The 26,568-nt window shown below is 52.3% G+C and overlaps 1 protein-coding gene across 3 annotated transcripts in view; it reads left to right on the top strand.

Annotated features, from left to right (window-relative positions):
* The window catches only part of ACHE (acetylcholinesterase (Yt blood group)), an 82,389-nt gene that overhangs the window by 15,518 nt on the left and 40,303 nt on the right, over positions 1 to 26,568 (top strand). The window contains exon 1 of one of the 3 annotated variants that reach the window (XM_075584124.1): positions 2,499 to 2,535. The exons of 1 other annotated variant lie outside the window; for it this stretch is intronic. In XM_075584124.1, the coding sequence (XP_075440239.1) occupies positions 2,514 to 2,535 (22 nt within the window). In that variant the 5' untranslated portion in view covers positions 2,499 to 2,513. Of the gene's footprint in view, positions 1 to 2,498; positions 2,536 to 19,962; positions 20,116 to 26,568 lie in introns of those variants that run through there. One more of the 3 variants, XM_075584126.1, reaches the window with a different exon arrangement.

Genomic DNA, 26,568 nt, shown 5'->3' with positions numbered 1-26,568 from the left:
TCTCCTATTTCGGGGTGTGGATGGGAGTAACCCCACAGTTAGGTATGATATAACTAACATAGCGTTATTTCCCTCTCCTATTTCGGGGTGTGGATGGGAGTAACCCCACAGTTAGGTGTGATATAACTAACATAGCGTAATTTCCCTCTCCTATTTCGGGGTCTGGATGGGAGTAACCCCACAGTTAGGTGTGATATAACTAACATAGCGTTATTTCCCTCTCCTATTTCGGGGTGTGGATGGGAGTAACCCCACAGTTAGGTGTGATATAACTAACATAGCGTTATTTCCCTCTCCTATTTCGGGGTGTGGATGGGAGTAACCCCACAGTTAGGTATGATATAACTAACATAGCGTTATTTCCCTCTCCTATTTCGGGGTCTGGATGGGAGTAACCCCACAGTTAGGTATGATATAACTAACATAGCGTTATTTCCTCTCCTATTTCGGGGTCTGGATGAGAGTAACCCCACAGTTAGGTATGATATAACTAACATAGCGTTATTTCCCTCTCCTATTTCGGGATCTGGGTGAGAGTAACCCCACAGTTAGGTATGATATAACTAACATAGCGTTATTTCCCTCTCCTATTTCGGGGTCTGGGTGGGAGTAACCCCACAGTTAGGTATGATATAACTAACATAGCGTTATTTCCCTCTCCTATTTCGGGGTCTGGGTGGGAGTAACCCCACAGTTAGGTATGATATAACTAACATAGCGTTATTTCCCTCTCCTATTTCGGGGTCTGGGTGGGAGTATCCCCACAGTTAGGTATGATATAACTAACATAGCGTTATTTCCCTCTCCTCTCCTATTTCGGGGTCTGTATGGGAGTAACCCCACAGTTAGGTATGATATAACTAACATAGCGTTATTTCCCTCTCCTCTCCTATTTCGGGGTCTGTATGAGAGTAACCCCACAGTTAGGTATGATATAACTAACATAGCGTTATTTCCCTCTCCTACTTCGGGGTCTGGATGGGAGTAACCCCACAGTTAGGTATGATATAACTAACATAGCGTTATTTCCCTCTCTTTTTTCGGGGTCTGGATGGGAGTAACCCCACAGTTAGGTATGATATAACTAACATAGCGTTATTTCCCTCTCCTATTTCGGGGTCTGGATGGGAGTAACCCCACAGTTAGGTATGATATAACTAACATAGCGTTACTTTCCCTCTCCTATTTCGGGGTCTGGATCGGAGTAACCCCACAGTTAGGTATGATATAACTAACATAGCGTTATTTCCCTCTCCTATTTCGGGGTCTGGGTGGGAGTAACCCCACAGTTAGGTATGATATAACTAACATAGCGTTATTTCCCTCTCCTATTTCGGGGTCTGGATGGGAGTAACCCCACAGTTAGGTATGATATAACTAACATAGCGTTACTTTCCCTCTCCTATTTCGGGGTCTGGATCGGAGTAACCCCACAGTTAGGTATGATATAACTAACATAGCGTTATTTCCCTCTCCTATTTCGGGGTCTGGGTGGGAGTAACCCCACAGTTAGGTATGATATAACTAACTTAGCGTTATTTCCCTCTCCTATTTCGGGGTCTGGATGGGAGTAACCCCACAGTTAGGTATGATATAACTAACATAGCGTTATTTCCCTCTCCTACTTCGGGGTGTGGATGGGAGTAACCCCACAGTTAGGAGAGGGAAATAACGCTATGTTAGTTATATCATACCTATTTCTGGGTCTGGATGGGAGTAACCCCACAGTTAGGTGTGATATAACTAACATAGCGTTATTTCCCTCTCCTATTTCGGGGTCTGGATGGGAGTAACCCCACAGTTAGGTATGATATAACTAACATAGCATTATTTCCCTCTCCTATTTCGGGGTGTAGATGGGAGTAACCCCACAGTTAGGTATGATATAACTAACATAGCGTTATTTCCCTCTCCTATTTCGGGGTCTGGGTGGGAGTAACCCCACAGTTAGGTATGATATAACTAACATAGCGTTATTTCCCTCTCCTATTTCAGGGTCTGGATGGGAGTAACCCCACAGTTAGGTATGATATAACTAACATAGCGTTATTTCCCTCTCCTATTTCGGGGTCTGGATGGGAGTAACCCCACAGTTAGGTGTGATATAACTAACATAGCGTTATTTCCCTCTCCTATTTCGGGGTCTGGATGGGAGTAACCCCACAGTTAGGTATGATATAACTAACATAGCGTTATTTCCCTCTCCTATTTCGGGGTCTGGATGGGAGTAACCCCACAGTTAGGTGTGATATAACTAACATAGCGTTATTTCCCTCTCCTATTTCGGGGTCTGGATGGGAGTAACCCCACAGTTAGGTATGATATAACTAACATAGCGTTATTTCCCTCTCCTACTTCGGGGTGTGGGTGGGAGTAACCCCACAGTTAGGTGTGATATAACTAACATAGCGTTATTTCCCTCTCCTATTTCGGGGTCTGGATGGGAGTAACCCCACAGTTAGGTATGATATAACTAACATAGCGTTATTTCCCTCTCCTATTTCAGGGTCTGGATGGGAGTAACCCCACAGTTAGGTATGATATAACTAACATAGCGTTATTTCCCTCTCCTATTTCGGGGTCTGGATGGGAGTAACCCCACAGTTAGGTGTGATATAACTAACATAGCGTTATTTCCCTCTCCTATTTCGGGGTCTGGATGGGAGTAACCCCACAGTTAGGTATGATATAACTAACATAGCGTTATTTCCCTCTCCTATTTCGGGGTCTGGATGGGAGTAACCCCACAGTTAGGTGTGATATAACTAACATAGCGTTATTTCCCTCTCCTATTTCGGGGTCTGGATGGGAGTAACCCCACAGTTAGGTATGATATAACTAACATAGCGTTATTTCCCTCTCCTACTTCGGGGTGTGGGTGGGAGTAACCCCACAGTTAGGAGAGGGAAATTACGCTATGTTAGTTATATCACACCTATTTCTGGGTCTGGATTGGGGTAACACGTACTTAATGACACGTTATTGGAACATAACCTGACTTTATGCTACAATACGATGGCGTTAAGCCTGTGATGATGAGATGTAGTCGGGACGTTGTTTTTGTGTATAATTGGCCTTGGGGGTACACGTTAACCTCATGGATCATAACGTGTGTTGCGCCACAGTGCATGCTGGTCCTGTGTGGCACCGCAGTGCATGCTGGTCCTGTGTGGCGCCGCAGTGCATGCTGGTCCTGTGTGGCACCGCAGTGCATGCTGGTCCTGTGTGGCGCCGCAGTGCATGCTGGTCCTGTGTTGCGCCACAGTGCATGCTGGTCCTGTGTGGCGCCGCAGTGCATGCTGGTCCTGTTATGGCGCCGCAGTGCATGCTGGTCCTGTGTGGCGCCGCAGTGCATGCTGGTCCTGTGTGGCGCCGCAGTGCATGCTGGTCCTGTGTGGCATCGCAGTGCATGCTGGTCCTGTGTGGCGTCGCAGTGCATGCTGGTCCTGTGTGGCGCCGCAGTGCATGCTGGTCCTGTGTGGCGCCGCAGTGCATGCTGGTCCTGTGTTGCGCCACAGTGCATGCTGGTCCTGTGTGGCACCGCAGTGCATGCTGGTCCTGTGTGGCGCCGCAGTGCATGCTGGTCCTGTGTGGCACCGCAGTGCATGCTGGTCCTGTGTGGCGCCGCAGTGCATGCTGGTCCTGTGTTGCGCCACAGTGCATGCTGGTCCTGTGTGGCGCCGCAGTGCATGCTGGTCCTGTTATGGCGCCGCAGTGCATGCTGGTCCTGTGTGGCGCCGCAGTGCATGCTGGTCCTGTGTGGCGCCGCAGTGCATGCTGGTCCTGTGTGGCATCGCAGTGCATGCTGGTCCTGTGTGGCGTCGCAGTGCATGCTGGTCCTGTGTGGCGCCGCAGTGCATGCTGGTCCTGTGTGGCGCCGCAGTGCATGCTGGTCCTGTGTGGCGCCGCAGTGCATGCTGGTCCTGTGTGGCGCCGCAGTGCATGCTGGTCCTGTGTGGCGCCGCAGTGCATGCTGGTCCTGTGTGGCGCCGCAGTGCATGCTGGTCTCGCATTGCAGACCTGGACATAAATCCTCTCCTGGACTCCTCTGCAGAGCACTTTATTAAATTACTGCAGGGCTGGAGAGAGCTCAGGGAGACAGGGGGGAGGAGGGTTACTGATGTAGGGAAGCAAGGGGGAGGGAAAGATTTTTATAGAGAGGGGAGAGATGTGTATGAGGGGAGGCATGTATAGATGTATGGGGGGAGAGAGACGTGTATGAGTGGGGGAGAGACATGTTTGGGTGGGGGAGAGGCATGTATATATGTATGGGGGGGAGAGACATGTATGGGTGGGCGAGAGACATGTATAGATGTATGGGGGGGGCGAGACATGTATGGGTGGGCGAGAGACATGTATAGATGTATGGGGGGGAGAGACGTGTAGATGTATGGGTGGGGGAGAGACATATATAGGTGGGGGAGAGACATGTAGATGTATGGGGGGCGAGAGACATGTTAGGTGGGGGAGAGACGTGTAGATGTATGGGGGGGAGAGACATGTATGGGTGGGGGAGAGACGTTTAGATGTATGGGGGGGAGAGACATGTATGGGTGGGGGAGAGACGTGTAGATGTATGGGGGGGGAGAGACCTGTATGGGTGGGGGAGAGACGTGTAGATGTATGGTGGGGGAGAGACATGTATGGGTGGGGGAGAGACGTGTAGATGTATGGGGGGGGAGAGACATGTATGGGTGGGGGAGAGACGTGTAGATGTATGGGGGGAGAGACATGTATGGGTGGGGGAGAGACGTGTAGATGTATGGGGGGGAGAGACATGTATGGGTGGGGGAGAGACGTGTAGATGTATGGGGGGGAGAGACATGTATGGGTGGGGGAGAGACGTGTAGATGTATGGGGGGGAGAGACATGTATGGGTGGGGGAGAGACGTGTAGATGTATGGGGGGGGAGAGACATGTATGGGGGGGGAGAGACATGTATGGGTGGGGGAGAGACGTGTATGGGTGGGGGAGAGACGTGTAGATGTATGGGGGGGAGAGACGTGTAGATGTATGGGGGGGGGAGAGACATGTATGGGTGGGGGAGAGACATGTATGGGTGGGGGAGAGACATGTAGAAGTATGGGGGGGGAGAGACATGTATGGGTGGGGGAGAGACGTGTAGATGTATGGGGGGGGAGAGACATGTATGGGTGGGCGAGAGACATGTAAATGTATGGGGGGGGAGAGACATGTATGGGGGGGAGAGACATGTATGGGTGGGGGAGAGACGTGTAGATGTATGGGGGGGAGAGACATGTATGGGTGGGCGAGAGACATATAGATGTATAGGGGGAGAGACATGTATGGGTGGGGGAGAGACGTGTAGATGTATGGGGGGGGAGAGACATGTATGGGTGGGCGAGAGACATATAGATGTATAGGGGGAGAGACATGTATGGGTGGGGGAAGAGACGTGTAGATGTATTGGGGGGGAGAGACATGTATGGGTGGGGGAGAGACGTGTAGATGTATGGGGGGGGGAGAGACATGTATGGGTGGGGGAGAGACGTGTAGATGTATGGGGGGGAGAGACATGTATGGGTGGGGGAGAGACATTTAGATGTATGGGGGGGGGAGAGACATGTATGGGTGGGGGAGAGACGTGTAGATGTATGGGGGGGGAGAGACATGTATGGGTGGGGGAGAGACGTGTAGATGTATGGGGGGGGAGACGGGGCAATGTTTGAAGATTATAACGGTGTGTTTTATTAGTGATATGTTTAAAGGAAGGATTCAGAGGGGAAGAGATTACGTTCACCAAGTGTTCCTCTACCATCTCCCTATCTCTCTACTTTCTCTTCTCTCTCCCTCTGTATGTGTCTGTGTGTGTATATATATATGTACATATATACATATACAGTGGTGGGAAAAAGAAAGTACACCCTCTTTGAATTCCATGGTTTTACACATCGGGACATAATAACAGTCATCTGTCCCTTAGCAGGTCTTAAAATTAGGTAACTACAACCTCAGATGAACAGCAACACATGACATATTACACCATGTCATGATTTATTTAACACAAATAAAGCCAAAATGGAGAAGCCATGTGTGAAAAACTAAGTACCCCCTTACTGCTTCCATAGGAATTAAGATGCTAAGTAGCAGACAGGTGCTGCTAATCAAATGCCCTTGATTAATTGATAATCAGCAAGTGTGTCCACCTCTATAAAAGCCGAAGTTTTAGCAGTTTGCTGGTCTGGAGCATTCAGGTGTGTGTTAACACAATGCCAAGGAGGAAAGACATCAGCAATGATCTTAGAGAAGCAATTGTTGCTGCCCATCAATCCGGGGAGGGTTATAAGGCCATTTCCAAACAATTTAAAGTCCATCATTCTACAGTGAGAAAGATTATTCAAAAGTGGAAAACATTCAAGACAGTTGCCGATCTTCCCAGGAGTGGACGTCCCAGCAAATTCACCCCAAGGTCAGACCGTGCACTGCTCAGAGAAATTGCAAAAAAAAAAGCAAGAGTTACATCTCAGACTTTACAGGCCTCAGTTAGCATGTTAAATGTTAAAGTTCATGCCAGTACAATTAGAAAAAGAGTGTAAAGTGTCTGCGGAGTTAATACTGGAGTAGGAATTGGAGGGGAACAATGCAGGAAGGTCTGGGCTCTGCACTTCAACAACAACTGTGAGAACTAAATGTTGTGATCATTTGTGCTCTTCCTGTCCCCCAATACCTGGGACATCTCTCCTCCTGCATCTCACTATGCCCTCCCTCCTGCATCTCACTATGCCCTCCCTCCTGCATCTCACTATGCCCTCCCTCCTGCATCTCACTATGCCCTCTCCTCCTGCATCTCACTATGCCCTCTCCTCCTGCATCTCACTATGCCCTCTCCTCCTGCATCTCACTATGCCCTCTCCTCCTGCATCTCACTATGCCCTCTCCTCCTGCATCTCACTATGCCCTCTCCTCCTGCATCTCACTATGCCCTCTCCTCCTGCATCTCACTATGCCCTCCCTCCTGCATCTCACTATGCCCTCTCCTCCTGCATCTCACTATTCCCTCCCTGTTTCTGTTTGCTGTTTCCTCACTCCTTTGTGAGCCTTTCTGTTCTCTCGCACTTCCCCACTCCCCTCCTATCCACATTTCTTCATCTCTCCTCCCCTCCACCTATGCCTGTGCCCATACACGGCACCCTTATTTATACACCTCTCTCCCAACAACTTCTTTATCCCCTCCAATAAAGTGCACCCCCACAAATCGTCTATTCACACCCTTTTATCTACTCCTTCCTGCTGCTGGGGATCTCTCTCCTAATCGTGGACCCAGCCATATACACACCTGCTCTCACCCACGCCTCCCTGCCATCTCTTCCCCTGCTAATTGTGTTAACCTATCTGATTTAATACTGACTAACCTTAAAATTCCCCCCACAAATCAAGCATCCCAACACCCTGCACTCATGGCTACTGTCCCACACTCAGTCACTCCTACCCCCCATTGTGACCAAGCACTGCCATCTGCAGCACTTACTCCCTAACCTGCTGTCTCTGTAAGTTCCCCATCAAACCTCTTAGATTGTAAGCTCTTCGGGGCAGGGATTTCCTTTCCTATTGTCTGATTTTGCTGTGCTTATTGTATTATAATTCCCTGTGCTGTATTCTTTGTGACGCGCTGAGTACACTTTTGGCGCTAAATAAATAAAGATATACATACAAACACGGGGACAGAGAGGAGGACACACGGGGAAAGGGGGAAGTAAGACAGGGTACAGGGGAGGAGACATAGGGACAGAGAGGAAGTAAGATGGAGATAGAGAGGAGGACACAGGGACAGAGAGGTAGGAAGACGGGACTGAGGAGGACACGGACAGAGAGGAAGGAAGACGGGATAGAGAGGAGGACACAGGGACAGAGAGGAAGTAAGATGGAGATAGAGAGGAGGACACGGACAGAGAGGAGGACACAGGGACAGAGAGGTAGGAAGACGGGACTGAGGAGGAGACAGGGACAGAGAGGAAGAAAGACGGGATGGAGAAGAGACACAGGGACAGAGAGGAATTAAGACGGAGACAGAGAGGAGAACACGGACAGAGAGAAAGGAAGACGGGATAGAGAGGAGGACACAGGGACAGAGAGGAATTAAGACGGAGACAGAGAGGAGAACACGGACAGAGAGAAAGGAAGACGGGATAGCGAGGAGGACACAGGGACAGAGAGGAAGGAAGACGGGATAGAGAGGAGGACACGGACAGAGAGGAAGGAAGACGGGATAGAGAGGAGGACAGGGACAGAGAGGAAGGAAGACGGGACTGAGGAGGACACAGGGACAGAGAGGAAGGAAGACAGGACTGAGGAGGACACAGGGACAGAGAGGAAGGAAGACGGGACTGAGGAGGACACAGGGACAGAGAGGAAGGAAGACGGGATAGAGAGGAGGACACAGGGACAGAGAGGAAGGAAGACGGGATAGAGAGGAGGACACAGGGACAGAGAGGAAGGAAGACGGGACTGAGGAGGACACAGGGACAGAGAGGAAGGAAGACGGGATAGAGAGGAGGACACAGGGACAGAGAGGAAGGAAGACGGGATAGAGAGGAGGACACAGGGACAGAGAGGAAGGAAGACGGGATAGAGAGGAGGACACAGGGACAGAGAGGAAGGAAGACGGGATAGAGAGGAGGACACAGGGACAGAGAGGAAGGAAGATGGGATGGAGAAGAGACACAGGGACAGAGAGGAATTAAGACGGAGACAGAGAGGAGAACACGGACAGAGAGGAAGGAAGACGGGATAGAGAGGAGGACACAGGGACAGAGAGGAAGGAAGACGGGATAGAGAGGAGGACACAGGGACAGAGAGGAAGGAAGACGGGATAGAGAGGAGGACACAGGGACAGAGAGGAAGGAAGACGGGATAGAGAGGAGGACACAGGGACAGAGAGGAAGGTAGACGGGATAGAGAGGAGGACACAGGGACAGAGAGGAAGGAAGACGGGATAGAGAGGACACAGGGACAGAGAGGAAGAAAGACGGGATGGAGAAGAGACACAGGGACAGAGAGGAATTAAGACGGAGACAGAGAGGAGAACACGGACAGAGAGGAAGGAAAACGGGATAGAGAGGAGGACACAGGGACAGAGAGGAAGGAAGACGGGATAGAGAGGAGGACACAGGGACAGAGAAGGAAGACGGGACAGAGGAGGACACAGGGACAGAGAGGAAGGAAGACGGGATAGAGAGGAGGACACAGGGACAGAGAGGAAGGTAGACGGGATGGAGAAGAGACACAGGGACAGAGAGGAAGGAAGACGGGATAGAGAGGAGGACACGGACAGAGAGGAAGGAAGACGGGATGGAGAAGAGACACAGGGACAGAGAGGAAGGAAGACGGGATAGAGAGGAGGACACAGGGACAGAGAGGAAGTAAGACGGGACAGAGCAGAACACACAGGGACAGAGAGGAAGGAAGACGGGACAGAGAGGACGGAAGACGGGACAGAACACACCGGGACAGAGAGGACGGAAGATGGGACAGAACACACAGGGACAGAGAGGAAGGAAGACGGGATAGAGAGGAGGACACAGGGACAGAGAGGAAGGAAGACGGGATAGAGAGGAGGACACAGGGACAGAGAGGAAGGAAGACGGGACTGAGGAGGACACAGGGACAGAGAGGAAGGAAGACGGGATAGAGAGGAGGACACAGGGACAGAGAGGAAGGAAGACGGGATAGAGAGGAGGACACAGGGACAGAGAGGAAGGAAGACGGGATAGAGAGGAGGACACAGGGACAGAGAGGAAGGAAGACGGGATAGAGAGGAGGACACAGGGACAGAGAGGAAGGAAGATGGGATGGAGAAGAGACACAGGGACAGAGAGGAATTAAGACGGAGACAGAGAGGAGAACACGGACAGAGAGGAAGGAAGACGGGATAGAGAGGAGGACACAGGGACAGAGAGGAAGGAAGACGGGATAGAGAGGAGGACACGGACAGAGAGGAAGGAAGACGGGATAGAGAGGAGGACACAGGGACAGAGAGGAAGGAAGACGGGATAGAGAGGAGGACACAGGGACAGAGAGGAAGGTAGACGGGATAGAGAGGAGGACACAGGGACAGAGAGGAAGGAAGACGGGATAGAGAGGAGGACACGGACAGAGAGGAAGAAAGACGGGATGGAGAAGAGACACAGGGACAGAGAGGAATTAAGACGGAGACAGAGAGGAGAACACGGACAGAGAGGAAGGAAAACGGGATAGAGAGGAGGACACAGGGACAGAGAGGAAGGAAGACGGGATAGAGAGGAGGACACAGGGACAGAGAAGGAAGACGGGACAGAGGAGGACACAGGGACAGAGAGGAAGGAAGACGGGATAGAGAGGAGGACACAGGGACAGAGAGGAAGGAAGACGGGATGGAGAAGAGACACAGGGACAGAGAGGAAGGAAGACGGGATAGAGAGGAGGACACGGACAGAGAGGAAGGAAGACGGGATGGAGAAGAGACACAGGGACAGAGAGGAAGGAAGACGGGATAGAGAGGAGGACACAGGGACAGAGAGGAAGTAAGACGGGACAGAGCAGAACACACAGGGACAGAGAGGAAGGAAGACGGGACAGAGAGGACGGAAGACGGGACAGAACACACCGGGACAGAGAGGACGGAAGACGGGACAGAACACACAGGGACAGAGAGGAGGACACACGGAGAGAAAGCTAGTAAGACGGGACAGAGTGAGGACACTCCAGGTGGTGTCATTCTCAGGTGGAAGATCATTAATACATTGTACATTTCACTGCAACAATTAAGAGACATGACAAAAAGCCTCCACAGGCTCCTCTCCGTCCCGTTCCTCCCCTCCCTCTCCCATTCCTCCCCTCTCTCCCGTTCCTCCTCTCCCGTTCCTCCCTTCCCTCCTCTCCCATTCCTCCCCTCTCTCCTGTTTCTCCCATCCCGTTCCTCTCCCTCCCCTTCCTCCTCTCCCGTTTCTCCTCTCCCTCCCGTTTCTCCTCTCCCTCCCCTTCCTCCTCTCCCTCCCGTTTCTCGCCTCCCGTTCCTTCTCCCCCTCCCCCCTCTCCCTTCCGTTCCTCGCCTCCCGTTCCTCCTCTCCCTCCCCGCCTTTCTCCTTCTGTTATTCCCCTCTGTTATTTGTCCTTTCCGTGCACTTTCTTCTTTCGTTACAATGATAAAATAACGAGACGCTGTACCCTGTGCCTTCCTCGTCTGCACATTGAAAATTGTTTCTCTTGTTGTTGTAATTTTTTATGTCATGTTGTATTTGACTAAATAAATAGAAATACGGAAAAACACCAACAAATATGGCACCCACATTCAAAGGTGCTGGACTCGTCGCAGTTTTTCAGGTGGTTATAGGAGTAGTCATTGGTTGTAAATATATAAGAGAAGGTAATAAACTTTGTGACCACTTGCTGAATTTGTCTTTCTGTGGTCTGCAGAAGACACGGGCCGGCCAAAGTGGTGGTAGTAGAGTGGACAGTGGGCATGGAGCAGGATGGCAGTAGAGGCAGTCGGTGGTAGAGGCAGTCGGTGGTAGAGGCAGATGGAGGACCACTGGAGAGGAGGATGGAGGTCGGCGGTACAGACAGACAGACAGACGGGCGGTGGTGGAAGAGGAAGACACAGGAGCGGAGCAGGGTGGCAGAGGAGATGGATGGGTTGGGAGGGGCTTGCGCTGTGGCAGACACCGTCAGTCAGTGAAGACTTCCGGGTCAGACGGATGGGGAGCGCTACTCCCCAGCCATCCTCCTCCTCTTCTGTCCTGCGTCTTCCTCTTCCACCATCGCCAGTCTCTACCGCCGACCTATGTCCTCCTCGCCTGTGGTCATCTTGTCTTTCTCTTCCACCACCACCCGTCTCTGCTGCTGACCGTCTCTGCTGCTGACCGCCTCTGCCGCCACCCTCCTCCGTGCCCACCACCCATCATCCGTCTTCCTCCTCCATTCCCGCTGCCCCCCAAAATGTGACGCCCTAGGTGGCTGCCTAAGTCGCCTAGTGGTTGCGCCGGCTCTGCACGCATGCATACATACATACATACATACATACATACATAGATACATACATACACGAGAAAAAGGTGTGAACGCCAATGATAATTATGGAACGTTTTTTCATGATAACCTTAATACTAACCAATTCCATGTCTTTTGAAACAAAATGATGTATGAATTAGATAAACGCTGAGTAATTAAGAGTCGGGGTACGTGCAAAAGTAAATGAACCCCTGTTTTTAGCAGCTAAATTAAAGTGGATAATTAGAATCAGGTGTTTAAATAATTAGGTAGATCTTCAGGTGTGAGTTTGGGAGGCCCCACCCTATATAAAGATCAGAAACTTTGTGAGTTTTGTCTTCACCAGACAGGTGTGTGGAAACTCGTCATGCCATGATCAAACTAAATGTCTGAGGACCTCAGACAAGCAGCTATTGATGCTCGTCGGTCTAGAAAGGGTTACAAAATAATTTCTAAGGATTTGGTGCTCCACCAGTCCACGGTCAAACAGATAGTTTACAAATGGAGAAAGTTCAAGACCACAGTCCTCTGCCCAGGAGCGGTCGACCTACCAAAATCTCTCCAACAAACTGGCAAATCAACCAGGAAGTCACAGAGATCCCCAGAGTAAGATCCAAGGATCTGCCGGCCACTCTCGCCCCGACTAATGTGAGTGTTCATGGCTCAGCTATCAGAAAAACACTGAACAGGAACGGTGTTCATGGAAGGATAGTCAGGAGGAAACCACTGCTCTCTAAACCGAACATTGCTACCGTCTGAAGTTCGCCAAAGAGCACATAGATGATCCACAAGACTTCTGGAACAATGTTCTCTGGACAGAGGAGTCAAAGGTAGGACCTTTTGGCATCAATGAGAAACGTTATGTTTGGCGAAAACCAAAACTGCGTTCGAACAAAAGAATCTCATCCCAACCGTCAAGCATGGGGGTGAGAGTGTGAGGGTTTGGGGCTGCTTTGCTGCCTCTGCACCTGGACGGTTTGCCATCATTGACACAACCATGGATTCTGCATTGTATCAGAAGATTCTAGAGGAAAATGTCAGGCCATCTGTCCGTGAGCTGAAGAGAAAGTGGGTCATGCAGCAAGACAATGATCCTAAACATACAAGCAGATCTACACAAGAACGGCGGCAGGAGAGGAAATTCCGCGGGTTAGACCGGCCTAGTCACAGTCCGGACCTAAACCCCATGGAGATGCTGTGGCCGGACCTGAAGCGAGCTGTCCATGCAAGGAAGCCCTCATATGTCACTGAGCTGAAGCAGTTCTGCAAGGACAAATGGGCCAAAATTCCTCAGACCCGATGTGAGAGACTGACCCGTGGTTACAGGACACGCGCAGGTGAAGTCACTACTGCTCAAGGGGGCGCCACCAGGTACTGAATGTAACGGGGGCGCCGCCAGGTACTAAATGTAATGGTGGCGCCGCCAGGTTCTGAATCTAACGGGGGCGCCACCAGGTACTGAATGTATTGGGGGTGCCACCTGGTACTGAATGTAACGGGTCACAGACTTTCTCACACACGGAAACTGAATGTTTAATCATTTGTGGATCAATAAATGTTGAAAAAGTCTCATGTTTTTGTGTCATTTGTGTGATCGGGTTATCTCCCTCTATTATTAGGACTTAGATTAAGATCTAACAACATTTTAGGTCTGAAATGTGTGAAATATGTGAAAATCTTAAGGGGTTCACAAACTTTCTCACCACCCTCTTTCCCCCCTCTTCTTCCCCCTCTTTCCCCCCTCCCCCTCTTTCCCTCCTCCCCCTCTTTTCCCCCCTCCTTTTTTTTTTAATCTATATATATCTAGCAGTATATATATCACTGTGTCTCCCCGTATGTCCTAGCGTTTCCCTTCCGCCATGCAGGTATTAATAGAACTTTTCCTAGAGATACATTTCTTCCCCACAGAGGATGGGTGGGGGGAGAGAAGAGAGAGAGGGTGACAGGGAAAAGAGAGAGAGGAGACAGAGGGTGACAGGGAAAAGAGAGAGAGAGAAGAGAGAGAGAGAGTGACGGAAAAGAGAGAGAAGAGAGAGAGAGAGTGACGGAAAAGAGAGAGAGGAGACAGAGAGTGACAGGGAAAAGAGAGGAGAGAGGGAGGGTGACAGGGAAAAGAGAGAGAGAGAGAGAAGAGAGGGAGGGTGACAGGGAAAAGAGAGAGGGGAGACAGAGGGTGACAGGGAAAAGAGAGGGAGGGTGACAGCGAAAAGAGAGAGAGGAGACAGAGGGTGACAGGGAAAAGAGAGGAGAGGCAGGTTGACGGGGAAAAGAGAGCGAGGGTGACAGGTAGTGACAGGGAAAGGAGAGAGGAGAGGAAGGGTGACAGGGAAAGGAGAGAGAAGAGAGGAAGGGTGACAGGGAAAGGAGGGAGAAGAGAGGAAGGGTGACAGGGAAAGGAGAGAGAAGAGAGGGAAGGTGACAATGAAAAGAGAGAGAGAGGGGGGAGGCAATAAGGGGGAGAGGTATATTAGAAATGATTAGTATCTGGATGAATGTATGATTTGCACATTTACCAAAATAATGTTTATCAACTTCCAAAAATACATTTATAACTGTCTAATAGACTGTCTCTCTAGAACTGTCCTTTGCTGTCCAATGATCACTCTAGCTCTTGTGGCCCCATGTCTCTCTTTTTCTAGTTGGATGTCTGTGTCTCCAGCTGTCTTTGGTGCTGGATGTCTCTAGCTGTCTCTCAGGGTGCTGTCTATGCTCCTGGATGTCTCTAGCTGTCTCTCAGGGTGCTGGTGTCTCTTACTTTTCCATGGTTCTGTATGTCTCTAACTGTCTCTCTGGGTGCTGGGTGTTTCTTGCTGTCTCTCTGGGTGCTGAATGTCTCTAGCTGTCTCTCTGGGTGCTGAATGTCTCTAGCTGTCTCTCTGGGTGCTGGATATCTCTAGCTGCCATGGTGCTCTCTCTGGTGCTGGATGTCTCTAGTGGTCTCTCTGGGTGCTGAATGTCTCTAGCTGTCTCTCTGGGTTCTATCTCTGGTACAGAGTGTCTCTAGCTGTCTCTCTGGGTGCTGAATGTCTCTAGCTGTCTCTCTGGGTGCTGAATGTCTCTAGCTGTCTCTCTGGGTGCTGGATATCTCTAGCTGCCATGGTGCTCTCTCTGGTGCTGGATGTCTCTAGTGGTCTCTCTGGGTGCTGAATGTCTCTAGCTGTCTCTCTGGGTTCTATCTCTGGTACAGAGTGTCTCTAGCTGTCCCTCTGGGTGCTGCCTATGGTGCTGGATGTCTCTAGCTTTCCCTCTGGGCCTGTTTATGATGCTGGATGTCTCTAGCTGTCTCTGGTCCTGGATGTCTCTGGTCCTGGATGTCTCTAGCTGTCTCTGATACTGGATGTCTCTAGCTGTCTCTGGTGCTGGATGTCTCTAGCTGTCTCTGTGGGTGCTGTCTCTGGTGCTGGATGGTTCTAGCTGTCTCTGTGGGTGCTGTCTCTGGTGCTGTGTGTCTTGCTTTCTCATGGTGCTGGATGTCTCTAGCTGTCTCTCTGGGTTCTGAATGTCTCTAGCTGTCTCTGGTGCTGGATGTCTCTAGCTGTCTCTCTGATTGCTGTCTGGTGCTGGATTTCTCTAGCTGTCTCTCTGGGTGCTGGGTGTCTAGCTGTCTCTCTGGGTGCTGTCTCTGGTGCTGGATGTCTCTGGTGCTTGATGTCTCTGGCTGTCTCTCTGGGTGCTGTCTCTATTGCTGGATGTCTCTAGCTGTCAGGGTGCTGTCTCTGGTGCTGGATGTCTCTAGCTGTCAGGATGCTGTCTCTGGTGCTGGATGTCTCTAGCTGTCAGGGTGCTGTCTCTGGTGCTGGATGTCTCTGGCTGTCTCTCTGGGTGCTGTCTCTGGTGCTGGATGTCTCTAGCTGTCTCTCTGGGTTCTGAATGTCTCTAGCTGTCTCTGGTGCTGGATGTCTCTAGCTGTCTCTCTGATTGCTGTCTGGTGCTGGATTTCTCTAGCTGTCTCTCTGGGTGCTGGGTGTCTAGCTGTCTCTCTGGGTGCTGTCTCTGGTGCTGGATGTCTCTGGTGCTTGATGTCTCTGGCTGTCTCTCTGGGTGCTGTCTCTATTGCTGGATGTCTCTAGCTGTCAGGGTGCTGTCTCTGGTGCTGGATGTCTCTAGCTGTCAGGATGCTGTCTCTGGTGCTGGATGTCTCTAGCTGTCAGGGTGCTGTCTCTGGTGCTGGATGTCTCTGGCTGTCTCTCTGGGTGCTGTCTCTGGTGCTGGATGTCTCTAGCTGTCAGGGTGCTGTCTCTGGTGCTGGATGTCTCTAGCTGTTTTTCCGAGCAGTGTCTCTGGTGATTAATGTTGCTAGCTGTCTCAGGGTGCTGGATGTCTCTGGTGCTGGATGTCTCTAGCTGTCAGGGTGCTGTCTCTGGTGCTGGATGTCTCTAGCTGTCAGGGTGCTGTCTCTGGTGCTGGATGTCTCTAGCTGTTTTTCCGAGCAGTGTCTCTGGTGATTAATGTTGCTAGCTGTCTCAGGGTGCTGGATGTCTGTAGCTGCATATAGGTGCTGGATGTCTCTCAGGGTGCTGGATGTCTCTGTGTGCTGGATGTCTCTAGCTGTCGGGGTGCTGTATGTCTCTAGCTGTCTATCAGCGTACTGTCTCTGGTACTGGATGTTACTAGCTGTCTCAGGGTGTCTCTAGCTATCTTTCTTATGGCTGTCTCTGGTGCTGGATGTCTCTAGCTGTCTCTCAGGGTGCTGTCCCTGGTGCTGGATGTCACTAGCTGTCTCAGGGTGTCTCTAGCTGTCTCTTTTTGGTGTCTCTGTTGATGAATGGTGCTAGCTGTCTCTCAGGGTGCTGGATATCTCTAGCTGTCTCTGGGTGCTGGATGTCTCTCAGGGTGCTAGATGTCTCTAGCTGTCTCTCTGGGGGGTGTCTCTAGCTGTGTCTCTGGGTGCTATCTCTTGTGCTGGATGTCTCTAGCAGTCTCTCTGGGTGCTGTCTCTGGTGCTGGATGTCACTAGCTGTCTCAGGGTGTCTAGTTGTCTCTCTGGGTGGTGTTTCTGGTGATGAATGGTGCTAGCTGTCTCTCAGGGTGCTGGATGTCTCTAACTGTCTCTCAGGGTGCTGGATGTCTCTAGCTGTCTCTCAGGGTGTTGTCTCTTGTGCTGGATGTCACTAGCTGTCTCAGGGTGTCTAGCTGTCACTCTGGGTGGTGTTTCTGGTGATGAATGGTGCAGACTGTCTCTCAGGTGCTGGATGTCTCTAGCTGTCTCTCAGGGTGCTGTCTCTGGTGCTGGATGTCACTAGCTGTCTCAGGGTGTCTAGCTGTCTCTCTGGGTGGTGTTTCTGGTGATGAATGGTGCTAGCTGTCTCTCAGGGTGCTGGATGTCTCTAGCTGTCTCTCAGGGTGCTGTCTCTGGTGCTGGATGTCACTAGCTGTCTCAGGGTGTCTAGCTGTCTCTCTGGGTGGTGTTTCTGGTGATGAATGGTGCTAGCTGTCTCTCAGGGTGCTGGATGTCTCTAGCTGTCTCTCAGGGTGCTGTCTCTGGTGCTGGATGTCACTAGCTGTCTCAGGGTGTCTAGCTGTCTCTCTGGGTGGTGTTTCTGGTGATGAATGGTGCTAGCTGTCTCTCAGGGTGCTGGATGTTTCTAGCTGTCTCTGTGTGCTGGACGTCTCTCAGGATGCTGGATGTCACTAGCCGTCTCTAACTGTCTCTGGGTGATGTCTCTCTACCTGTGTCTCTGGGTGCTATCTCTTGTGCTGGATGTCTCTAGCTGTCTCTCAGGGTGCTGGATGTCTCTCAGTGTGCTGGATGTCTCTAGCTGTCGGGGTGCTGTATGTCTCTAGCTGTCTATCAGCATACTGTCTCTGGTACTGGATGTTACTAGCTGTCTCAGGGTGTCTCTAGCTATCTTTCTTATGGCTGTCTCTGGTACTGGATGTCTCTAGCTGTCTCTCAGGGTGCTGTCCCTGGTGCTGGATGTCTCTAGCTGTCTCAGGGTGTCTCTAGCTGTCTCTTTTTGGTGTCTCTGTTGATGAATGGTGCTAGCTGTCTCAGGGTGCTGGATATCTCTAGCTGTCTCTGGGTGCTGGATGTCTCTCAGGGTGCTAGATGTCTCTAGCTGTCTCTCTGGGGGGTGTCTCTAGCTGTGTCTCTAGGTGCTATCTCTTGTGCTGGATGTCTCTAGCAGTCTCTCTGGGTGCTGTCTCTGGTGCTCAATGTCTCTCAGGGTGCTGGATGTCTCTAACTGTCTCTCAGGGTGCTGAATGTCTCTAGCTGTCTCTCTGGGTGCTGTCTCTGGTGCTGGATGTCACTAGCTGTCTCAGGGTGTCTCTAGCTGTCTCTCTGGGTGGTGTTTCTGGTGATGAATGGTGCTAGCTGTCTCTCAGGTGCTGGATGTCTCTAGCTGTCTCTCAGGGTGCTGTCTCTTGTGCTGGATGTCACTAGCTGTCTCAGGGTGTCTAGCTGTCTCTCTGGGTGGTGTTTCTGGTGATGAATGGTGCTAGCTGTCTCTCAGGGTGCTGGATGTCTCTAACTGTCTCTCAGGGTGCTGGATGTCTCTATCTGTCTCTCAGGGTGCTGTCTCTGGTGCTGGATGTCACTAGCTGTCTCAGGGTGTCTAGCTGTCTCTCTGGGTGGTGTTTCTGGTGATGAATGGTGCTAGCTGTCTCTCAGGGTGCTGGATGTTTCTAGCTGTCTCTGTGTGCTGGACGTCTCTCAGGGTGCTGGATGTCACTAGCTGTCTCAGGGTGTCTCTGGGTGGTGTCTCTCTACCTGTGTCTCTGGGTGCTATCTCTTGTGCTGGATGTCTCTAGCTGTCTCTCATGGTGCTGGATGTCTCTCAGTGTGCTGGATGTCTCTAGCTGTCGGGGTGCTGTATGTCTCTAGCTGTCTATCAGCGTACTGTCTCTGGTACTGGATGTTACTAGCTGTCTCAGGGTGTCTCTAGCTGTCTATCAGGGTGCTGTCTCTGGTACTGGATGTTACTAGCTGTCTCAGGGTGTCTCTAGCTATCTTTCTTATGGCTGTCTCTGTTGATGAATGGTGCTAGCTGTCTCTCATGGTGCTGGATAGCTCTAGCTCTCTCTGGGTGCTGGATGTCTCTCAGGGTGCTAGATGTCTCTAGCTGTCTCTCTGGGGGGTGTCTCTAGCTGTGTCTCTAGGTGCTATCTCTTGTGCTGGATGTCTCTAGCAGTCTCTCTGGGTGCTGTCTCTGGTGCTCAATGTCTCTCAGGGTGCTGGATGTCTCTAACTGTCTCTCAGGGTGCTGGATGTCTCTAGCTGTCTCAGGGTGCTGTCTCTGGTGCTGGATGTCACTAGCTGTCTCAGGGTGTCTAGCTGTCTCTCTGGGTGGTGTTTCTGGTGATGAATGGTGCTAGCTGTCTCTCAGGGTGCTGGATGTCTCTAGCTGTCTCTCAGGGTGTTGTCTCTTGTGCTGGATGTCACTAGCTGTCTCAGGGTGTCTCTAGCTGTCTCTCTGGGTGGTGTTTCTGGTGATGAATGGTGCTAGCTGTCTCTCAGGGTGCTGGATGTCTCTAGCTGTCTCTCAGGGTTTTGTCTCTGGTGCTGGATGTCACTAGCTGTCTCAGGGTGTCTAGCTGTCTCTCGGGTGCTGGATGTCTCTAGCTGTCTCTCAGGGTGCTGTCTCTGGTGCTGGATGTCACTAGCGGTCTCAGGGTGTCTAGCTGTCTCTCTGGGTGGTGTTTCTGGTGATGAATGGTGCTAGCTGTCTCTCAGGGTGCTGGATGTTTCTAGCTGTCTCTGTGTGCTGGACGTCTCTCAGGGTGCTGGATGTCACTAGCCGTCTCTAACTGTCTCTGGGTGGTGTCTCTCTACCTGTGTCTCTGGGTGCTATCTCTTGTGCTGGACGTTTCTAGCTGTCTCTCTGGGTGCTGTGTCTGGCGCTGGATGTATCTAGCTGTCTCTCAGGGTGCTGGATGTCTCTAAGGCTGCTGTCTCTGGTGCTGAATACTTCTAGCTGTCTCTCTGGGTGCTGGGTGTCTCTCTGCTGCAGGGAGGGAGCTCGCGAGATTTTTAAATAGAGGGGAGGAGGGAACAGCAGCTGGAGTGAGGGAGAGAGAGCAGAGAGGGAGAGGGAGAGGGAGCAGAGAGGGAGAGGGAGAGATCAGAGGAGAAGGAGAGAGTACAGGAGAAATCAGAGACAGATAGAGAGATCTGTGGAGCTGTCTCAGGTAAGATCACACAGGCGTGTGTGTATACATGTCACACACAGATGTGTGTACTGTATGTGTGTATACATGTCACACACAGGCTTGAATGTTTTTGTGTGTATATACATGTCACAAACAGGTGTGTGTGTTTGTGTATTTATGCATGTCATACAGGCGTGTGTGTGTGTGTGTGTGTGTATATACATGTCACACACAGGCATGTATATGTTTGTGTGTGTGTATATATATGTGTGTGTTTGTGTGTGTGTTTACATGTCATACACAGGAGTATATGTGTTTAAATGTGTTTGTGTGTGTGTATATATATATCTATATATATACATACACACACACGAGGGTGGGTGTGTGTGTATAAACATGACACGGGTGTACAGTGTGTGTGTGTGTGTATGTTTGTGTCTGTATCTGTGTTTGTGTATATCTGTGTTTGTGTGTGTATGTATCTCTCTGTGTGTGTGTGTGTGTGTGTGTGTGTGTGTGTGTGTGTGTGTGTGTGTGTGTGTGTGTGTGTGTGTGTGTGTGTGTATATGTGACACACATGACTGTCTGGGACTCGGAAGTATATGGGTGTGTGTGTTTGTTTTAGTATGCAGGTTTGGTTGTGTTTCTTTGGCTTTGTAGCTATGTGGGTGTGTGTGTAAATGTATGCGCGTGTATGTTTGTGTTTGTGTGTGTTTCTCCGGGTGTGTACAGATGGGTCCAGGGATGTGTGTGGGGGGGGGTGAGAGAGGGTCGGGCGGGGGGATGAGAGAGGGTCAAGGGGGGATGAGAGAGGGTCGGGGGGGGGGAGAGAGTGAGAGTCAGGGAGTGAGAGAATGACAGAGAGAGGAGGAAAGAGGGGCAGGACAGGGAGGGAGAAAGCCAGGGTTTGGTTTGACATGACATGCAGAAATAGTGACAGGCAGGGTCTGAGGTGACGGTGACAGGCAGGGTTTGAGGTGACAGTGACAGGCAGGGTTTGAGGTGACAGTGACAGGCAGGGTTTGAGGTGACGGTGACAGGCAGGGTTTGATGTGACGGTGACAGGCAGGGTTTGAGGTGACGGTGACAGCCAGGGTTTGAGGTGACGGTGACAGGCAGGGTTTGAGGTGACGGTGACAGGCAGGGTTTGTGGTGACAGTGACAGGCAGGGTTTTTGGTAACAGTGACATGCAGGGTTTGTAGTGACAGTGACAGGCAGGGTTTGAGGTGACAGGCAGGGTTTGAGGTGACAGTGACAGGCAGGGTTTGAGGTGACAGTGACAGGCAGGGTTTGAAGTGACAGTGACAGGCAGGGTTTGAGGTGACAGTGACATGCAGAGTTTCAGGTGACAGTGACAGGCAGGGCTTGAGGTGACAGTGACAGGCAGGTTTTGAGGTGACAGTGACATACAGAGTTTCAGGTGACAGTGACATGTAGGGTTTGAGGTGACAGTGACAGGCAGGGTTTGAGGTGACAGTGACAGGCAGGGTTTGAGGTGACAGTGACAGGCAGGGTTTCAGGTGACTGTGACAGGCAGGGTTTGAGGTGACGGTGACAGGCAGGGTTTGAGGTGACGGTGACAGGCAGGGTTTGTGGTGACAGTGACAGGCAGGGTTTGAGATGCAGGGTTTGAGGTGACAGTGACAGGCAGGGTTTGAGGTGACAGTGACAGGCAGGGTTTGAGGTGACAGTGACAGGCAGGTTTGAGGTGACGGTGACAGGCAGGGTTTGAGGTGACGGTGACAGGCAGGGTTTGAGGTGACGGTGACAGGCAGGGTTTGAGGTGACGGTGACAGGCAGGGTTTGAGGTGACGGTGACAGGCAGGGTTTGTGAGGTGACGGTGACAGGCAGGGTTTGAGGTGACAGTGACATGCAGCAGAAGCAGTGTCCCCTCAGTGTCCCTGTATAAGAGGTCTCTGTGTCTCAGTATATGACTCACTGCTCAGTATATAGATTCTGGGTATTGATAACAGGATTGATGGATCATTAAGTGAAGTGCAGAGTCTATTTCCCCTCCCCTCCTCTCTTCTTCTACCCCCTCCCTCCTTCCTCCCTCTGTACCTCCCTCTCTACCTCCCTCTCTCCCTCCTTCCCTCCCTCTGTACCTTCCCTCTCTCCCTTCCTTACCTCCTCTCCTCCCTCCCTCCCTCTCTCCCTCCTGCCTCCCTCTCTCCATCCTTTCCTCTCTCCCGCTATCTTTTCCTATTTCTCTCCCTCTCTCTCTTTCTTCACCTATCTTTCTTCCTCTCCTTTCCCTCCATTTCCCTCTCTCTTCCCCATCTCTTCCTTCCTTCCCTCCTTTCTTTTCCTCTCTATCCTTCTCTCTCATCCACTCTCTCTCTCTCTCCCAGTAACACTTCTCTCTTTTCGCCAACTTCAACTCTCCCTCCCTCCTTCCCTTTCTACCTCCTCTTCACTCTATCCCCCCTCACTTTTCCCCCCTCTCTTTTCCCCCCTCCCCCTCCCTCTTCCCCCCCCACCCCCCTCCCTCTTCCCCCTCCCTCCCCCCTCACTCTTCCCCCTCCCTCCCCCCTCCCTCTTCCCCCCCTCTCTCTCTCTCTTCCCCCTCTATCTCTCTCTTCCCCTTTCTTCTCTCTTACCCCTCTCTCTCTCTTACCCCCTCTCTCTCTCTTACCCCCTCTCTCTCTCTTACCCTCTCTCTCTCTTACCCCCCCTCTCTCTCTCTTACCCCCCCTCTCTCTCTCTTACCCCCCCTCTCTCTCTTACCCCCCTCTCTCTCTCTCTTACCCCCCCTCTCTCTCTTACCCCCCTCTCTTACCCCCCTCTCTTCCCCCCCTCTCTTCCCCCCCCCCCTCTCTCTTCCCCCCTCTCTGCCCCCCCTCTCTGCCCCCCTCTCTTCCCCCCTCCTCTCTCTTCCCCCTCCCCCTTCTCCCCCCTCTCCCCCCCTCTCTTCCCCCCTCTCTCTCCTTTCTTTTCCTCTCTATCCTTCTCTCTCATCCACTCTCTCTCCCCCAGTCACACTTCCCTCTTTTCCCCAACTTCCTCTCTCCCTCCCTCCTCCCTTTCTACCTCCTCTTCACGCTATCCCCCCCTCTTTTCCTCCTCCCTCTTCCCCCTCCCCCCTCTCTTCCCCCCCTCCCTCTTCACCCTCCCCCCTCTCTTCCCCTCCCCCCTCTTCCCCCTCCCACCTCTTCCCCCTCTCTCTTCCCCCCCCTTTCCTCCCTTTCCCCCCTTCCCCCCTCTCTCTCCCCCTCTCTCTCCCCCCCTCTCTATCCCCCCCTCTCTCTCCCCCCCTCTCTCCCCCCTCTCTCCCTCCTCTCTCCCCCCCCTCTCTCCCCCCCTCTTCCCTCCCCCTCTCTTCCCCCCTCTCTCTCTTCCCCCCCTCTCCCCCCCCTTCTCTCTTCCCCCTCTCCTCTCTCTTCTCTCTCCCTTTTCTCTTCTCCCTCTCTCTTCTCCCTCTCTTCTCTCTCTCCCTCTCTCTTCACCCCCCCTTTCCCCCCCCTTCCCCCTCTCTCTCCCCCCCTCTCTCCCCCCCCCTCTCCCCCCCCCTTTCTCCCCCCTCTCTCTCCCCCCTCTCTCCCCCCTCTCCCTCTCTCCCCCCCCTCTCCCCCCTCTCCCTCCCCCTCTCTCTATCCTTCTCTCCCCCCCTCTCTCCCCTCCCTCTCTCTTCCCCCCCTCTCTCTTCCCCCCTCTCTCTCTCCCCCCCCTTTCTCTCTTCTCCCTCCCCTCTCTCTTCCCCCCCCCTCTCTCTTCCCCCCCCCCTCTCTCTTCCCCCCTCTCCTCTCTCTCTCCTCTCTCTCCTTCTCCCTTTTCCCTTTTCTCTTCTCCCTCTCTTCTCCCTCTCCCTCTCCCTCTCTCTTCTCCCTCCTCCCCTCGCTATGCCATTCATTATATTGCAAACTATGTGACATCCTATCGCTCGTGTTAATTCTCAGTCAGGATGTGGACTGGCAGGTGGGCTGCACTGTATATAGATGTGTGTAACTCTGATAGGGGACGTGTGTATGTGTGTATGTGTGTATGTATGTGTACACACACACAGACACACAGAAGAAAGGGCCCCCTTTAGTTTTCATCATATCTTGTATATTCTCGCTCAATACCCCATGACAAAGTGCACCATTGTGGGTCTGCGCTGTAGATTATCACTGTATAAGAAGCACAATGTAGACAATCCACTGATGTCACTGTGTGATGTCAGCAAGTCGCAGATACGCTGCGGGAGGTGCGTGCTCCTTACACGGGAAATAGGACTTTTTTCCTTCGTTGCGCGTAAACGTGTTAAACTGCTGTAACCTAATCGGAGACGCTATGATTGCTAGAAAGTGTGTTGGAAATCCCCTCCTCCTGCGGGAACGCGCGCCCGGACACGAGAACGCAGCGGTGCGATTGCGTCATCGATAACGCGCCGACCCAGCGTCTCCCGTCCGGAACGAGAACGCCGCTGTCTGATTGTATCATTGATTTAACGCGCAGACGCAGCCGCTCCCTGCGGAAACCGCGCGCCCGGAGACGGAACGCCGCGTTGCGATTGCGTCATCGATAACGCGCCGACCCAGCGTCTCCCGTCCGGAACGAGAACGCCGCTGTCTGATTGTATCATTGACTTAACGTGCAGACGCAGCCGCTCCCTGCGGAAACCCGCGCGCCGGAGACGGGAACGCCGCATTGCGATTGCGTCATCGGTAACGCGCTGACCCAGCGTCTCCCGCGCCTGAACGATACGCCGTAGTACGGATACGTTTTTTTTTCCGCCCTCCTACCGAGCATCCCTTTATCGGGAAAACATTCGATGTCGGCGTGCGGGGACCCTCACCCTGCGCTCCGTCTCCAGCCCTTTCTAACGCGCCGATCCTGCGCTGAACGCCATGTTGCAACTACGCACGCAATGAGGTCATCACGCGTCCCCAATCCAAAGGATATTTATTAGACGATCAAATCATTATTACATGTAATAATCCCCTGGGGCGGTCCTGTCATTGCTCAAAATAAAAGGGGTCGCGTATTTTCCCACACAGTGTACGTATAAATATATATATAGGTCCCGGGTTAACCCCTTGGTTCCTTAACCACCCAATCCCCATCCAGTAAGACACAGGCTCCAAAGTTGGGGGTAAAAAGGCCATCGCTTATATTAGTAAACAACATGCCCCAAATACCAGCGGTGTCAGGCGGCACCTACACATGATATTAATCCACCTGCGTCATGCATGACGCCCGAAACCTACCGGCCGTGCCCAGCCTACCAGGAGATATAAAAATACTACCAGCCAAACCGGAAGGACATCACCCGGCCGGGCGCCACAGCCCTGCAACGCCTTCCCCAACTTGTTATCACCCAACCGGGCGCCATAGTCCAGCAACGCCTTCCCCACCTTGTATCACCCAACTGGGGGCCACAGCCCAGCAACACGTTCCCCACCTTATATCACCCAACCGGGCGCCACAGCCCAGCAACGCCTTCCCCACCTTATATCACCCAACCGGGCGCCATAGTCCAGCAACGCCTTCCCCACCTTATATCACCCAACCGGGCGCCACAGCCCAGCAACGCCTTCCCCACCTTATATCACCCAACCGGGCGCCATAGCCCAGCAACACCTTCCCCAACTTGTATCACCCAACCGGGCGCCACAGCCCAGCAACGCCTTTCCCACCATATATCACCCAAATGGGCGCCATAGTCCAGTAACGCCTTCCCACCTTGTATCACCCAACCAGGCGCCACAGCCCAGCAACACCTTCCCCAACTTGTATCACCCAACCGGGTTGCCACAGCCCAGCAACGCCTTTCCCTCCTTATATCACCCAAATGGGCGCCATAGTCCAGCAACGCCTTCCCACCTTGTATCACCCAACCGAGCAACACAGACCAGCAATGCCTTCCCCACCTAATATCACCCAAATGGGCGCCATAGTCCAGCAACGCCTTCCCCACCTTGTATCACCCAACTGGGCGCACACAGCCCAGCAACGCCTTCCCCATCTAATATCCACCCAAATGGGCGCCATAGTCCAGCGACGCCTTCCCCACCTAATATCACCCAAATGGGCGCCATAACCCAGCAAGCCTTCCCCACCTTATATCACCCAACTGGGGGCCACAGCCCAGCAACGCGTTCCCCACCTTATATCACCCAACCGAGCGCCACAGCCCAGCAACGCCATCCTCACCTTATATCACCCACCCGGGCGCCACAGCCCAGCAACGCCTTCCCCACCTTATATCACCCACCCGGGCGCCACAGCCCAGCAACGCCTTCCCCACCTTGTATCACCCAACTGGGCGCCATAACCCAGAAACACCTTCCCCACCTTATATCAATCAACCGGGCGCCACAGCCCAGCAACGCCTTCCCCACCTTATATCACCCAACTGGGTGCCATAGCCCAGCAACGCTTCCCCACCTTATATCACCCAACTGGGTGCCATAGTCCAGCAACGCCTTCCCCACCTTGTATCACCCAACTGGGTGCCATAGTCCAGCAACACCTTCCCCACCTTGTATCACCCAACTGGGTGCACACA

Source organism: Ascaphus truei, unplaced genomic scaffold (genome assembly GCF_040206685.1).
Source record: "Ascaphus truei isolate aAscTru1 unplaced genomic scaffold, aAscTru1.hap1 HAP1_SCAFFOLD_453, whole genome shotgun sequence".
Classification (NCBI taxonomy): domain Eukaryota; kingdom Metazoa; phylum Chordata; class Amphibia; order Anura; family Ascaphidae; genus Ascaphus; species Ascaphus truei.
This window is presented reverse-complemented; position numbering and strand designations above follow the sequence as displayed.